The 15698-nt window shown below is 38.2% G+C and overlaps 1 protein-coding gene across 1 annotated transcript; it reads right to left on the bottom strand.

Annotated features, from left to right (window-relative positions):
- Positions 1–12: 12 nt before the first annotated feature.
- On the bottom strand, positions 13–14707 carry pspc1 (paraspeckle component 1). The gene is made up of 10 exons (XM_026364109.1): positions 14321–14707; positions 13569–13718; positions 13336–13487; positions 13043–13138; positions 12651–12847; positions 11621–11705; positions 11408–11513; positions 7221–7278; positions 4082–4218; positions 13–3592 (listed from the first exon to the last, which is right to left on the bottom strand). The coding sequence occupies exons 1-10, from the start codon at positions 14705–14707 to the stop codon at positions 3338–3340; spliced, it is 1623 nt and encodes a 540-aa protein (XP_026219894.1). The 3' UTR covers positions 13–3337.
- Positions 14708–15698: the final 991 nt, after the last annotated feature.

Genomic DNA, 15698 nt, shown 5'->3' with positions numbered 1-15698 from the left:
TATAAGATAAAAAAAAGAAACTATTTAAAACAAATATTCAGAGAGGCGAGAAAAGTTAAAGCACCTTTCAACGAGACAACAAGTTATTAATAATTACAAAAACATTTAAAGACATGTCAATAGGATATAAAACAGGCAAACAGTAATAGAGGTAAGAACGTCTCCCTCTGTGTGGGTCCTTAGGCTTTACCTGCCTTTGTACCTTGCTCTTCAATTATAAAATCGTCTGCTAAATGTAAACTGGAACTGAACACGTCAGAAAAACATTTCAGAAAGTGTTCATCTAGCATACATTTGTACAAAATGTTGCAGTACAGAAATACCATAAAGATATACACTAAACTATACTTACAGAAATATAATACTACATGACAGTGGACAGGTAAAATGACACGCACGCACTCATAGTGAGATGCACAAACTGATTCCTTGTTTGTTTTTTTAACCCAGATGAATAATTCCCTCTTTATCCAAACACACGTCATCTTGAAAATCAGCCCTGAGGTTCTGGAAAATCCCTGGAACATATTCAGAGTCTTTATCTCAGACTCGGGCTGATAAACCCACCATCCCCTTTCTACGACTGTCACACATACTGTAACATTAAAAAAGTGAAGAACATAAATCAGGATCTCTCACTCTCTCTCACTGTTAGAGGCTGTAGTGCAAACGTAGAATATGTCTACATACTCAAATGTAGTAATATGAATAGAAGCACAAATACAAACACACTTCTGTCCTGTGTCTGAAGGCAAATGGAAACATGAACTGGCCTCAACACTCCACAGTAACTGAGGTAAAACAGAGATGTCACGACGTCTTGATTCATGAGTCTGATACTGACACACACTACACAGATATATAGTTCAAGTGGAATATGCAAAATTATTTTGACACAAAAACAGAAGAGGTAATTGGGGAAAAAAAGGTTTATTTACCTGTTATAAAACTAATCTTTAGATCCCATGAAACCAGGCCAGGGTGTTATAAAATCCCCCAAATACAGTGAAGCAAAGATCGCGTCTCAACCACTAAAAGAAACTATAGTTTGTTTTTTAAATGATTCACAGCTTTTGATTGTGCACACACACATACAATGTTTATGAAGTGAATTATTTTCAAACACACACAACCACAGGCTTAAACTGGAAAACCTCACTCATACCTCATGCACCCCACACAACCTGTAAAACCTTTTAACCCTCTCTACTACATAGATCAAGTCCTTTAACACTGGGTATCAGCTGATGGTGTCCAATTCAAAACTTTAAATAGTCTAAATAGTTTCATATAGAGTTTGCAGCTTCAGTGTCACCTTCATCACGTATGAGAGGTTATAAGATGTTTTTTTAACAGCAACATCATTTATTTATTTTTTGTTTTTTACACTGAAGACTTTTGGGTTTAGGATCCAAACATGTAAGTTCAGAATGTCAGCTTTTATTGTTCTGGTATTTACAACTAGAAACACAGAACACACCACCTTTAGCATCAAATCACCTCATTTTCTATTAAGGATGTGTCTGACATTTCCTGTTATCCAGGTGTCCTGTGAGACTGATTGCCAGTAAAATAAAAAATAGCTCTGAATAACTACACCTCGTTTTAACCTTGAGTTTTACCTGTGAAGACTGCAAAGGACAAATCAATATGAAAACCAGGTGTCTATAGGAGAAAAGCACTATGAATAGGAAAGTGGGGGGATTCAATCAGTCACTGCACAAACACTGGACATAACCAACACACCACAGTTGGTCATGTCCTGAAAAAGAAAGAAACCTCTGGTGTACCGAGCTACATAAACACAAAACAGATCATCCAAGTAAAATGACACCTGATGACAGAAGCATTGTGAGAGCAGTGAGGTAAAATCTTCACAGAGCAGAACTAAAGTTATCACAGTCCTCTAGTCGGAGAGGACTTACACTGATCACACTACGACCCATTAGTCCAGCAATAATTAAAGAACTAGAAAAGTTTTGAGGAAAAAAAAAAAAAGCTTTATGAGTTGACAAGACAAAGCTTACTAGCCTACATCAAACTGATGTGAAGGTAAAAGTGTGGAGGAACAAAAGTTCTGCTCATAATCCAAACCGTCTGGTACCAGAAGCCAAAGCATATTGGTGATGTCAGTGAGTCGCAAGACTGAAAGAGATGTGCGAACACAATCAAATAAAAGCTAAAATTCTGAACCCAGATCATGTTTTGATCCTAAACTCAAATATCTCTAACATACACCAAACAAAAAGTAATCGACATCCAGGACTTTCGGACTCCACAGTTAGTTGATCACAACTATTCACTAGTAGAGAGGAGAAGAGCACAAAGCAAAGTGAAGACTCCAGGTTGTGAGTACAGACTGGCCATGTTCTTTAACAGTCGAATAGTAAAAAATGCCAAGTCAGGTGTGGATGGTTTTAGGGGGGTTATCTGCAGGATTTGATTCATGTTCTGTCAAGTTTAGGAGAGAAAATGAGAAATGTTTCAAAAACAAAAACATCCTATATGTTTTATTTCTGTTGACCATCAAATACAGAATGCACTGAAGCCGCAGATACATTCACTCACGAAGTGACTAACAACTAAATTAGCAAAGATTAAAGTATGTTTAAAGGCAGGATCACAATCAAATTCAGAAGGAAGAAACTCTATAAACTAAGGCATGATATGACTGAGTGGCCATTGAGAAAACCGTTTAGGAAATGTAACTTTTTTTTTTTTTTTTTTTTTTTTTTAAACACAGTGATTTTCTATATTTTGTTATCATCAAAATGCCATAGACTGAAAAAAATAAATAAAATTAATCTACTAAACCCAAAAAAGGAAGTGTCTTTATGGCAACCAAAGCTAAGAAAATCACGGGCGTTATCCTTTGGGTACTGAGAGGTAAGCACCCTTGTTTTGGCTCTAACAGATATTATGTCTGATTAATCTATTATTTTCACATCTAATACACCTGTGCAACAGGTTAATGCGGCGTATCCAAGACAACAGCAGCCACGGCAACGGCAAATACATCCTACTGCGCATGCCTTCCTTCCTATGTGCTACCAAACTTGTTTGCACACTCAGTATTCAGCCCAGGAAACAGGAGAAACGTGATGTGAAAAATATTATGCAATTGCATTATCTGGCAATTTAATTCATCACAAAATAATCGCCTCTCAATCACAACTTAAGTTACAAGAGAAAAAACAAAAAGACAAAAAATCTCTCAGGTTATTTTCAGCAAACACCATCCAGGTCAGTGTTGGGGTAGCGGGTCGATGTTAAGTCCATGTAGAGACAGAAAAACTTTAAAGGGATGAGGCAGTAACAAAGATCCACGAAAAACCATTTAGTATCTGCGACGCTTGTTATTTGGTCCATCAAAGACAACCCCTACTGGACTCCCCCTGTCAAATCCTGGGGCTGGTCCAACTTGGGGGCCCACTGACTGTTGCTGCTGCGGTTGTTGTTGTTGTTGTTGTTGCTGCTGCTGCTGCTGCTGCTGCTGCTGCTGTTGTTGTTGCTGCTGCTGTTGCTGCTGCTTTGGGGATTCAACTTCCGGTCTGCCCCCTACCGATGCACCCTGCGGATATCTATCGTTTCGCTGTAGTTTCAGGTATCGGGTATCAGGGTTGCAATTACAATTGTGTTATATGAACGTTTGGGGGGGGGGGTAAGACATTGTGGTTCATATGTAGAAAAGTGACAAGGATTTTTAAGATCATCAGTCGGGGATAGGTTGATCCAAGTGTCATCATCCAAGAGTAAAAGGGAGACAAGTGAATCCAGTACACAAAGGGAGAGAGAGGAATAAGACTATTAGTGGAGTTTACAGTTTGAAGAGAAAATTTCAAGTTGTTCAAAACAAATATTTCAAACAGCATTTTCTGCTTCTGCTTCACTATAAAGTTTTCGAAAATTAATGGAGAATATTAAATCATAAGTTCAATCATTAAAAAATTCCCAAGATGCCAAAGATTTAGTTTTATTCTTTATATTTTTAAAGATGTGTTTTAACTGTTTAGCTAATACAAAAAAAATCTTTAACCTCTTAGATAAGTCAATTGAGCTTTAACTTTTCTGGATACATTACCATGGCTCCATTTTCTGACATCAATGGTGTGCCCATATTTGCTGTTCCCTGTGCGCCAACGGCTCCTCCCCTTCCACTCATGCCCATCATTTGACCCTGGTTACCACTGGGCCCCGCAGAGGCCTGGTTATACCCATCTACACGCAAAACAGCGGAGCATCGGTTGGTCATTGGGAAGTTTAATGCAATGTACTCAATGACCACTAAGAATGGTGGAAGCTAAGTGCTAGGTTCTCAACGACTTGAAGTTAACGTTGGCTTTTAGTCAGCTACATTTATCAGGGATGCACTAAGCTGGTATCTACGACAAGTGACCGACAGATCGTGAATTCATTTTTCCCCCCTGCTCCATTAACTTGTTGATGATTCCACTAGTTCACCAAAAACTGTATTTATAAAAATTAAATTTCTGCACTTTGTCAAGAAATAATTTTAAAACAGCTCAGAAAACTAAAAAGAGACACTTAAAAAAATATTTAAGGACAGTTTCACTAGATGGTGCGTCTGCTGACAGCTCAGGTATCTCAGAGCCTTGAATAAAAACACTAACTCAGCACATTAACAAACAATTCTGCTGTTAGCATAAATAATATTTACTATGCTGAAATAAATAGTTTGAGGTTGGGCAACACACCAATAAATTGCTTACAACAGATTACAATGAAATTAAGTACAAACCTATGAAGAACAATAGTTTGATAGTTGCCACTTGTCAGTTCACAGCACACAAATTTCTTTCCATGCAGTAACTTATTAATCATAAAGATTTTAACTATTCATTCAACAACAAGCACCTGTATCAGATGAGCAACTATCTGTATTGTTATGAGGAGAGAAAATATCAGTTCAGTGCATCCCCATTTATTTCTGGTTTTAAAAATGAGAAATTAAATTGTGTTCGCTTCTCATAGGTTTGAAGATTAATGTCAATATATCTATTAGTTAATCTAAATACGTATGTTCATAACCAAAAACCAACGTTAATTTACAGTATTACAAATATGAAAGTAAACATAGAAAGGACAGAGACAGCAGATTGTGTAATCAGCAGAATGAGAAGTTATTATCTGACAGCTAAAATTTGTCCCCATCTTTTTACTACTGAACACTTGGATTGCACATCACCTTAGAATATGAAGATAAAGTTATTCAAAAAAATTACTGAGCTGTTTAAAATCAATAAATAAACCAACACATGCTCAATAGCAAACAAAACAAATTATACCTACACAAGGTATATACAAACTACTGGATTTTTTATGTAAGTATTGCAGTAAAGTTATAGTAGTTAGCATGTTTTCTCCTCAATGTAAAAGAAATAGAGCTATGAATACTGCTGATAACATGTTCGTGCATAATTCAATTTCTGGACGTCAAATCACGGCACCCGGACGTTTCATCAGTCTGAGCTACTTGGATAACAAAAAAGTCCAGTTACCAGTGACTGAAAATCTTCACAGAGATAATACAACATAATGAAAGAAAGTGAGGGGGGAAATCTATTGCTCATGTTGTTCATATCTAAGAGGGCGGACTAAATATTAGAAACATTAATTTTAGCACTGATAAGAAATAATGACATAATGAAAATGGGCAGCAATATGACTGAATTGTTCTTCTCTGAATCAGTCCAATCTATTCATATTTCACTTCATGTAATGGTTAGAGCAGCACACGTTCCTAAGATTTAGAACCAATATGTTCAGTGTTTCAAACTAAGTAAAATGCTTAACATCAGCATGGTTCGGTGGTATTACATTATCGTGTTGTTACAGTTTCCCAGGGCATTTAAAAATAGCAACAATGCTCCTTTAGTTACTGCTTTAAAATCTGCTGTTCATACAAGTTGTTATTCTTGGCAAGCTGGAGACCAAATACAAAGAAGATGCAGTATGCGAGCTTATGCAGCACAGTTGAAGAAGCAAAAAAATTAACCTTTATTTAACCAGATAAAACACGTCGAGGTCGAGACCTCTTCTACATGGGCGAGCAGGCCAAGAGGTCAGCAGCACACGTCGTACTAAATAACAAGTCACTTTCACATTTCATTAACCGTGAGAGTTAAAGGTGCTGGTACAGAGATTCTGTTATGTCTGGACAAAGTTAGGTAGCCATTTACTCCAGTCTTAAATCTGTATGCTAGACTAAAAAAAAAAATCTCAATCTTCTCATCTGAACAAACAAATTTCTCAAAATTAGAAAATTATCCTGTACTTCAATCCGATGTAAAAGTTACAAATTGTTTATTTTACATAAAACTGAACTATCTGAATTGTTTTACCTATCAAATATTCTCAAATGCACACACACGCACACACACAGTAACATGGTACCCAACAGTCAAAAGCCACTTCTACTTCAGATAGAGCAGCTGAGATGAAAAATGTCTGAGAACATTACATATCAAATATGCCACCAGATAAGTGTATAAATAAGCCACATATTGTTATTATCTCAGTAATACCCTGCTGTTTTTGCAAACAAAGGTGATGTGCAATCCTACTTTATAATGTTGGTCTCGTGAAGAGCCACCATGTAGCTCTAAAACAGCATCATAGACTTTAATCTCAGTCCCCAGCCTCTCATCCTGCACTCTGCAGATCAATTTTTATTTTGTGTGATACGCCATTGACAAGACAGTTGTCTTTACTTCTTTAATGTAAAGCTCAAAAGTCAAGGCAAACACTGCTTGAAAGTATTATATTTAAATCATAATCCAAATTGACCTTTAGAATTGGCTCCTGATTTTTTTATTTTATTTCAGATCTGCATACAAATCAGGTTGAGAGCTCAGAGACATAATATTTCTCAAACTATGAAACCCCACTTGAACAAACCAGCCCCGCTCGGTACACTGGATGTTCTGTTAGTACACAGATTTTGCTGTCATGTGATATACAGTAGTATGTTTTTTTTATGACTATGACACTGCATCCCAAGTGAGTCCATTTTTACACCAAATCGGGTGTTGATATACACATGACAACTTCTTTTATAGCCACTGAAAATATCTTATTTAAAGGGACTCCATTGGGATGCATGACAAATATAAAGTTACATTCAGGCCCTCATAATCGTCCAACCCATCCTCACTTGGCCTGTTTTCTATCAACCAGTCCTCACACAATCATGCCCGTACCTCCCATATTAATGGCTCCACGAGGGCCCAGCTCACCCACTCTCATTTCCTGTTCTCTCTGGAAGAAGTGAAGAAGAGGCTTGAGAACAAAACTCCGCTTAAATACAAATCTTCAGCGGATAGCATACAATACAACACTCACACAACTAAAGTAAGAATTTTTCTATACAGAACTGAGGGTAGCTGGGTAATGTCCCACGGCTTTTCAGAGTTTCAATTGTGATTATCTGTGATTGAACTGATGAGCTTCTTTGCCCCTGTTCAATCACAGTTCTAAAATATTATTTATGTAATAACTATAATTACATCAGATCAGATGGAAATGTACAAGAAAATAAATAAACTGCATGAAATTGGCACTAGTAAAGAAGGTGGGGATATCACAAGCACATCCTCGTTTGCATGTTGTATTTGGCTAAATGGAAGAAAGAAAACAGTATGTGCACCTGTTTAACAAAATCAGATTGTAGTTTGCAGAACACAGCATATACATTTGCTTTTCTTGTGCTCAGTCACCACAGACTTTGGCTACTTTGTGGAAATAGGCAGTTGACTGTATTTATGTCACAGGCGTCCTCACATACATACATAGATGCTAGAAGCTTGAATTTAAGAAGAAAATGGAGCTTGAGCACATTGCATATGACTACAGCTGAGCATGCTGAACATGCAGCATGAATGAACAATAACTGTTGTGACGTGTTGATTATCACATTTTGACACTACTAATCTGATTCTAGAACTGTAACTATTCTTTTGAGTTGACATGGTCTTCACTTGTGAAATAAAGCTAAAGCAAAGAAGATAAATTGCACTGAACAAGTGACTCTCTCAGACTAAACATCTGCTGATAAGGGCCAAATGTAGCCGACGCTGCTGAGCACAACATGTCAGAATGTTTCTGTTAACTGTCGGCTTGGTGTGTTAGAACCTGAACACACAAAAACAGAAATGTTCCATTATATGTTCAATCATTCATGTATTCTCCACAACTATGAATACAGTCCACACACAGATACTGAATGCGTATACTTATGCGAACTATCACGCTCTCTCTCACACACAGACACACACACACACACCTGCGAACACAGAAGATGAATTAAAGTCATGATGGTAATTCCACTAAGTTGGACTGAGTTGTCATTAAAAAATACATCAACTAAAACCAGCAGGACATTAATGACCTAAAATGTTTTTAATGAAACATGCAAACCCACATTAAAGGGTTTTTTATTCATATTTAATCACCTACATGACAATGGTTTAATCAGAAATTATAATGTTGAAATGTTGCTGTTGGTCAATCTGACATTTGCATTTTACAAGTTACAACCATTTGTTTCTAAGTGTATTAACTCTGTTCATTGTAAAATAGAGTGTAGTTTTAAGTTCATAATGTAGTTTACCACGTAGACTAAACGCAATAATGACCACAGCCACAGAAATAAAGCACCAGTAGACACCGCTCATATCCCTAATAAACAAAAAAGACTGTTATATCTATTTGTCTATACTTACCTGTTAAATGTCAAACCACAAATAGTGAAACCTGAACTGCAGTAAACATGTGCAGTAGATGGCAGCAAAAATAGGAGCTCCGCTCTGGGAGGTATCAGTCTTCAACAATAATCATCCCAGCAAACTAAAGTTAGATGTCAAATAATGAAGTGGAACTTTTATCAGACTTTAACAACGAAAACCTGATAATAGTAAGCTGAAAAATAAATGTATGGAGAATAATGATATGGTACTGATCAATGCACAATAAGCGCTGTAGTGGTGTACAAGACCATTAGATAAATGATGTACAAATCTATATATATATATATAGTTCATGTGGAGTGAATGTACTTAACTATTAAAAGAGTTATTTATATTGCTTCTACTCGTTCAATTTTCCTATAAATTCAGTCCTGACACCAGCTGTAAGACAACATATGTGTAGTGTCTCACTTTTCTATATAATTCTACAGTAGTTTAGCTCACACATTAATGCCATACTATCCTGGTTTTCTCATCTACTGTGGTGCTGAAAGGACAGTTTATGTAATGGACAGATGGACGTCAGAGTCAGTTTCGATTGGGTGGATGGTCTTAGATGCATGTTTTGACTGTATATGCGTGCGCTATAGGAATGCAAACACCTCCAACAGGACCTCTAAACAGAGCAAGAGAAAGGTTACAACACAGAAGTCAACAACACATGACACCAACAGACCCTCAGACTTAAAATGTGTTTTTACCAGGCTGCTCTTTGCTATCAAAATCATAATTCTGCCATGGAAAATTTGAGTATATCAAAAGGCTCAGTCCTCAGTGTCACTATCAATGATAAAGAGTCTAGTTCATCAAGTTGGTATTAGTGCCAACGTTTAAATAATACACTGTTCAGTTAAAATTCCACCTTCTGAATGCTTATGCTGTTGTCTCTGTAAGAAAATTTCTTTATCTCATTCTAGGATGTTCAAGTGCTGCATGTCAGAGCCCCGTGGGAAACAGCTGTAATACGGTATACATTACAAAGTCCAACTGAATGTTGTACTTGTGAGTATTAATAAATCCTATAATAAACACCTCTCTCTTTGCTGTCCATCTCCTGCTGTCCTGCTCCACTCCTTCACATCTTCACTTCATCGCCATTAGAATTTCGTTATTAACAGTAACAATATCTACTTGCATGAGCACATATGTACAGCATGCCAACCTCAACAAGCCAGCTGTACTCAAACATTAAGTTAGCTATCATTAGCTATCTTTCCTTGATAGGCTCCTTACATTCTCACTACCAACCTTTGTGAAGAGTTCAAGATCATCATTATTGAGGGCAGACATTTCCAAAACAGGTCTGTTGTCATTGAGTTTGAGAGATACTGAAGCATTAGTTAACTCTAATTTACATGTTAAACTGTCTTTTCATATATTCCTCACCATGTTCTTGTTAATAGTGGTTACTTCTTATAATACACAAAGCTGGCAATGTACTAGATCTTTAACGTCTGGCTTTTGTTCTTGTCTCAGATCTTCATTAGGTAAACTAATGATGACAGAAGGTCCTTCAAACTTAAAGGAAGCTATTACAGCTGCTCTGCAAGGTACAAATAAATAAAAAACTGCACACATTAGTATTGAGTCCTTATCTGTTAATAATCTGATGATGAAAATGTATAGAAAGTACTATTCCACAGCTTATAATGAATTGAATTATCAACTTGCATAAGTTTATCTTTTAATTTATTCAACAATAAATATAAAGCATCAACAGCATACAACAATATTGTGCAAAAAAAGGCTGGCTCATTTAAAGGCTCAGAAAGGGTGGCTAGCATTTGATTATTTCTTTGCATTTCATCATATGGTGTTAAAGTGGAAAAGTTGAATAAATCTAAATAAGTATGTGGTTATGAAAGTAAATGTAGAAACTGTAAAAACAACATGTCATAATTATGATTAACTCAATATTCAAATTGCAATTAAAACAATTTTAATAAATAACTTCTCGAACTGCATTTATCAAACCTTTCCACCACAGCTTACAAACCAAGCTTTTCCGACTACATCTCAACAACCTGCGTGAATGTCTACAGATTAAAAACCTTGATGGACTTGAATGTGCTTTCAGTCAACGTTTAAAAGAAAAGCACTTTGAATGGTGGATGATATATGCTGCACCTCTGTAGCTCAGAGAAGCAAATACAAATAAACACCAAGATGGAAAAGATTGTCTGTACAGATTTTTTTTTTTTAAAGCTGCAATAAAAGATATGGGGAAACCAAAAATCAGATAACAGCAGTTTAAATCAATCCAGGTGCTGATCAAATATTGGCAATAAAAATTAAAGAAATAAAGAATGAAGGAAGCACTTGTTGCAACATTTTCTCGTGTCCTTGCTGTGGTACTACACACTACAAACCATCTCCTCCCTAGGAACTGCCATAATATAAAAAAATTAATCCAAAAAGAAAAAGAATCATGCATGTTAATGTAAAGGCTAAAGTAGAGAACGCCGTGTATGTTTTAGTGGAGTAATAAAATATTTCTGTGTTCAATTCTTGATTGGTGTAATTCTTTAGTATAGGGGTGTGTGTGTGGGGTGGTGTGGTGACACATACAGCTACAAAGTAGTTGGCAGCAGTTGGGCTCTTTTGTTTGTTTGTCTTTGTGTGTGTTTTCCAGTTGTACTCACATTGTCCAGGTAGTTTGGTTTGAAGCCATCTGGCTGGCGCCTCAAGTGTTCTTGTTCTCTATGTCTCATCATCTCCTCCTCTCTCCTCCTCCTCTCCTCCTCATGCCTACAAATACAAACGCAATCAAACTAATGGCACTGCAAGCCACAATATAAACTGACAGCTCTTTTATTCTTCTCTCATGATTTGCTGAAGAAAGAAAAGTAACAGACCTCATCTCTATCTGCTTTCGTCTCTGCAGCTCCTGGTTACGAAGCTCCTCCAGTCTCCTCAGTTCTTCCTGACGTCTCATTAGGTCTGGAAGAGGGGAAGGATACAGTAAGGAGGAGTGACAGAGGCATTAACAAAAAGACATTCAGAGATTTATGTGCATGACTTATAGCAGCTTAACAGCGACTGCACCAGCATATGGTCTTACAATGGTTCTAAGAATATCATCCCAGTACCTAATGGCAGTCAGGGCACCTCTGGCTAGCACACAGAGGTCTATGCGGCCCTCCAAGCAAATGCCTCCCCTGACTATCCACCCACCCACCGCCAAACTGGTCATGCTGGAGGATGCTGCAAGCAGCAGAACAGTTTCCGCAGCGTCTCCAGACTCTGTCATGTCCATCACATGTGCTCAGTGTGAACCTGCTCTCATCCGTGAAGCGCACAGTTCCCACTTGCAGATGTCAGGTCCCTATACCACTCTCATGGAGTCTGACAGTTTGAGCAGAAACATGCACATTAGTGGCCCGCTGGAGGTCATTTTGTATGGCTCTGGCATTGCTCCTCCTGTTCCTCCTTGCACAAAGGAGCAGATATTGGTCCTGCTGCTAGGTTGTTGTTCTCCCGCAGCCCCCTCCACGTCTCTTGGTATCTCCTCCATGCTCTTGACACGTGCTGGGGGACAGCACATGCATTGATGTGCCATCCTGGATGAGCTGCACTACCTGAGCAACTTCTGTGGGTTGCAGGCACCACTTAATGCTACCTCTATTGGTGAGGGGACTGGCAAAGTGCAAAAGTGACCAAAAATTAGCCAGAAAAGATGAGGACAGGGAAATGGACCACCTGCAGAACCATTCCTTTATTAGGGATGTGTTTTTAATTGCCTCTAATTTCCACCCATTGTCTAACATTAGAATGATTATGTGTTTCCTTTATACACATTCTGCTTTTCACTTGACAACTTAGGATGTAGAAGATATTATATACAGATACATAAAGATCTGTGTAGTACAACGTTGGTCCACCTACCTTGTCGCATTAACATGAGCTGATGTTCATGTTTGGCCGACTCCAGTTCAGCCTCTAGTTTCTCTTTGGCCTCTCTAATGTTCCGGTCCACCTGCTCTCTCTGCTGCTTCTCCATTTCATCAAGAGCTTTCCAGCGAGATGAGTATTCAAACTCAAACGTCCCGGGCTGGGCAAAACGTGCCAGCTGCTCTCGTTCCCTATGGGGCAAAAAGAACACGTACAAAAGTAAATGACAAGTCCAGCAGTTTACGAAGGACAGGACACTCAAGAGGTCAAAGATTAAAAATGAGAATTGTGGAGTTGCACAAAAACAATACACAGTAGTATCAGCAAAAGCAAGCATAGCTTTATGTTGGAAAAGTAAAGTAACTACAAATCACCTCTTTACATACCTGTGGTACTTTGGTGTCTTCTGCAGCAGTTTTTCAGGCAGTCCATCCTCGTCATCCAAGTGCTCCGTGGGCTCCACAATGGCTGGACAAGGTGTACTAAAAAAGGGGGACAACACTAAGTGAAATGTCTCTCTTATTATACATGAAAAAGATTTATTAAATAAACATAAGAGGCTGTGATTTGTGAATTTGGTAGCATCATTTTGAAACACTTGTAAATCTCAGCTTTGGGTCTCCACATGTTGTTTTCAAGACTGTTGTCACCGTGTTATTCCCTTCCGCAAAGTTCTTACGTGGTCAGCAGTAGTGCTCCTTCAGTACAACGCTCCAGGGCTTTACGTGCAGCTGCTTTGTTTGCAAACTCTACAATGCCTCTCCCAGTGGGACGACCACGGTCATCTGTCACAACAACAGCCCGTTCCACTGGTCCAAACTGAGAAAACGCCTGAAGGTACAAGATGGTACAGATTTAAAATCGCAGGAGTGGCTTGAGGTCAAATGGACTATTGACAATCCTCCTCAGTACCTGTTCTAGCAGCTCATTCGTTACTGCAGGCAGCAGGTTGCGGACAGTGAGTGCAGCACCATGGGTAGAAAAGCGGACCCTGATGGGTCGATTATTCACCAGAGTCCCATCCAGCTCTGCTTTAGCTATCTCTGCTAGCGTCCGGGTTTCCTACAATACAAGGGATAAAAGGTAAAGAGCCTCTGATACACCTGTAGTGGACATCATGGCATTCACTAAGGCTACAGGATAAATTATATGAAAACAGAAAATACACCCATGTATTTATATATTCTCCCACTTCATTTTTAAATGACATCACAAAACATGATGTTACTGTAATGTGCGATTTGTAGAAGTAAGTATAATGAAATTAATTTGCACAGAAGACAGTAAAAACAAACCTACTGTCGTTTGACTACATAACTCTGTGTCCTCTGTGTTTAGAGCTTGTCAAACTGTGGTTTAATAGCTATTAAACCCCCCACTGTAAATGTTTCATGTAGTTAATATGTTCTAATTGTTCTCTTTATTTGTGAACTGGACACGTAAAGGAGCATGTTAATATTCGGGTTACATGGATAATACCATCAAATTAGCTAACGTTTCAGCAGCTACATCCTGAACCTGGTGCTAATGCTAACACTGCAGCTAGCTCCTATTAGGGAATTTTAGTCCACATTTTACACATAAACTCAGTTTAAGAATATCAAAACTATGGTACAACATCTAACTTTTAACGACAATAGACCGAGCATTGTAACATCACATACCAGGCGAATGAAGCCGAAGCCCCGGTCTCTGTTGATGTACACCTCGTTACATTTCCCGTATTTAGCAAACATGTTTGTGAAATCATCCTCCGTAATATCCACCGGCAGATTCCCGACAAACAGACGAGAGCGCTGCGTGAATGTCTTCTCTCCGGGTTTCCTAAAACTCGTGATATCCAGTGTCATTTCTGCCGGGCCTTCTCCGCTTCCTTCTCCGGCATCTTCTGCCTGCTCGGCCGCGGTGGCTTGTTGCGGCGGCGGCGGCGGCGTTGGGCTGTCTTTGTTCGCCGGTGCCTGCTCCGCGGCCGGGGAATCCGTCCTAAGTTTCGCCGGCTGCGGAGAGTTGCTGCTCTGCATAGTCGTTTGTTGAATATGTCGATTTGCCATCGGACAAACCGTTTGTGTCGCTACCTACAATAAACTAGCGCTAAACTGAGGTAGAAGCTGTAGAAGCAGCTGCAGCAGGAGGACACCTCCAGAGATTCAAAGATGGCGGCAGCTGCCCGCGCAACGCAAACTCAACCGTCCAGAGGGAAACAGACACATGTAAACAATACTACAGTACAAACCTTTAATTAGATTATACACTATTTAACTTTAATTAAAACTACACTGTCACTTTTCAGATGTGTACAGTGTCATTTTATACATGTAATAAGAACTTTTACACTTTTTAATGTAATGTAATGTAAATAAATTCTACATTTATTTATAGAGCACTTTTCTAAACATATGTTACAAAGTGCTTCACAAAAGAGACAAAAACACAAATAGCCCAACAAGATCAACTTGAGCAAGCACTAAACAGTGGAGAGGAAAGAAACCAGGCTCAAGTTAAACGGCCATCTGCCTCGACCGGTTGGGGTGCAGGAAATACTGATACTGTACTCAGTATTTTGCATCATACGTTACCTTTGACCTTATGGTTTGACATTGAAATAAGTTTAATCATATCTGTGTCTTTGTGGTTACATAATAGTTATTATCAAGTCTGATGTGATCAACATGTTTATTGTTTATTCTGGATTGTTATAGTTATATATTACAATTGTGTTTAATACTTATGCAAACATTTTTTTTCTTCTTTTTGTATATTTTGTGGTGTAGAAGAAGTATCATTGATGTAAAGTAAAATATATAATGTTTTGGGGGTTAGACACTTGTGCAAGATATTGAATGCATTTCATATTCACATTAGGACCCCTAAAGATCTGATCCTAATATCACCTCTGAATTCTTCTTCTGCATTCCAAGAAGGAGAAACAACATTTAGTTTATGTTTAGTTTATTTGTGTGCAGATTAATCCTACGGACATAATTTATAGTTCACAACTTGCGTGGTGTTGTATGATATATTGAATTACTTTACAGGTAAATG

The sequence above is a fragment of the Anabas testudineus genome, chromosome 2 (assembly GCF_900324465.2).
Source record: "Anabas testudineus chromosome 2, fAnaTes1.2, whole genome shotgun sequence".
NCBI lineage: Eukaryota > Metazoa > Chordata > Actinopteri > Anabantiformes > Anabantidae > Anabas > Anabas testudineus.
This window is presented reverse-complemented; position numbering and strand designations above follow the sequence as displayed.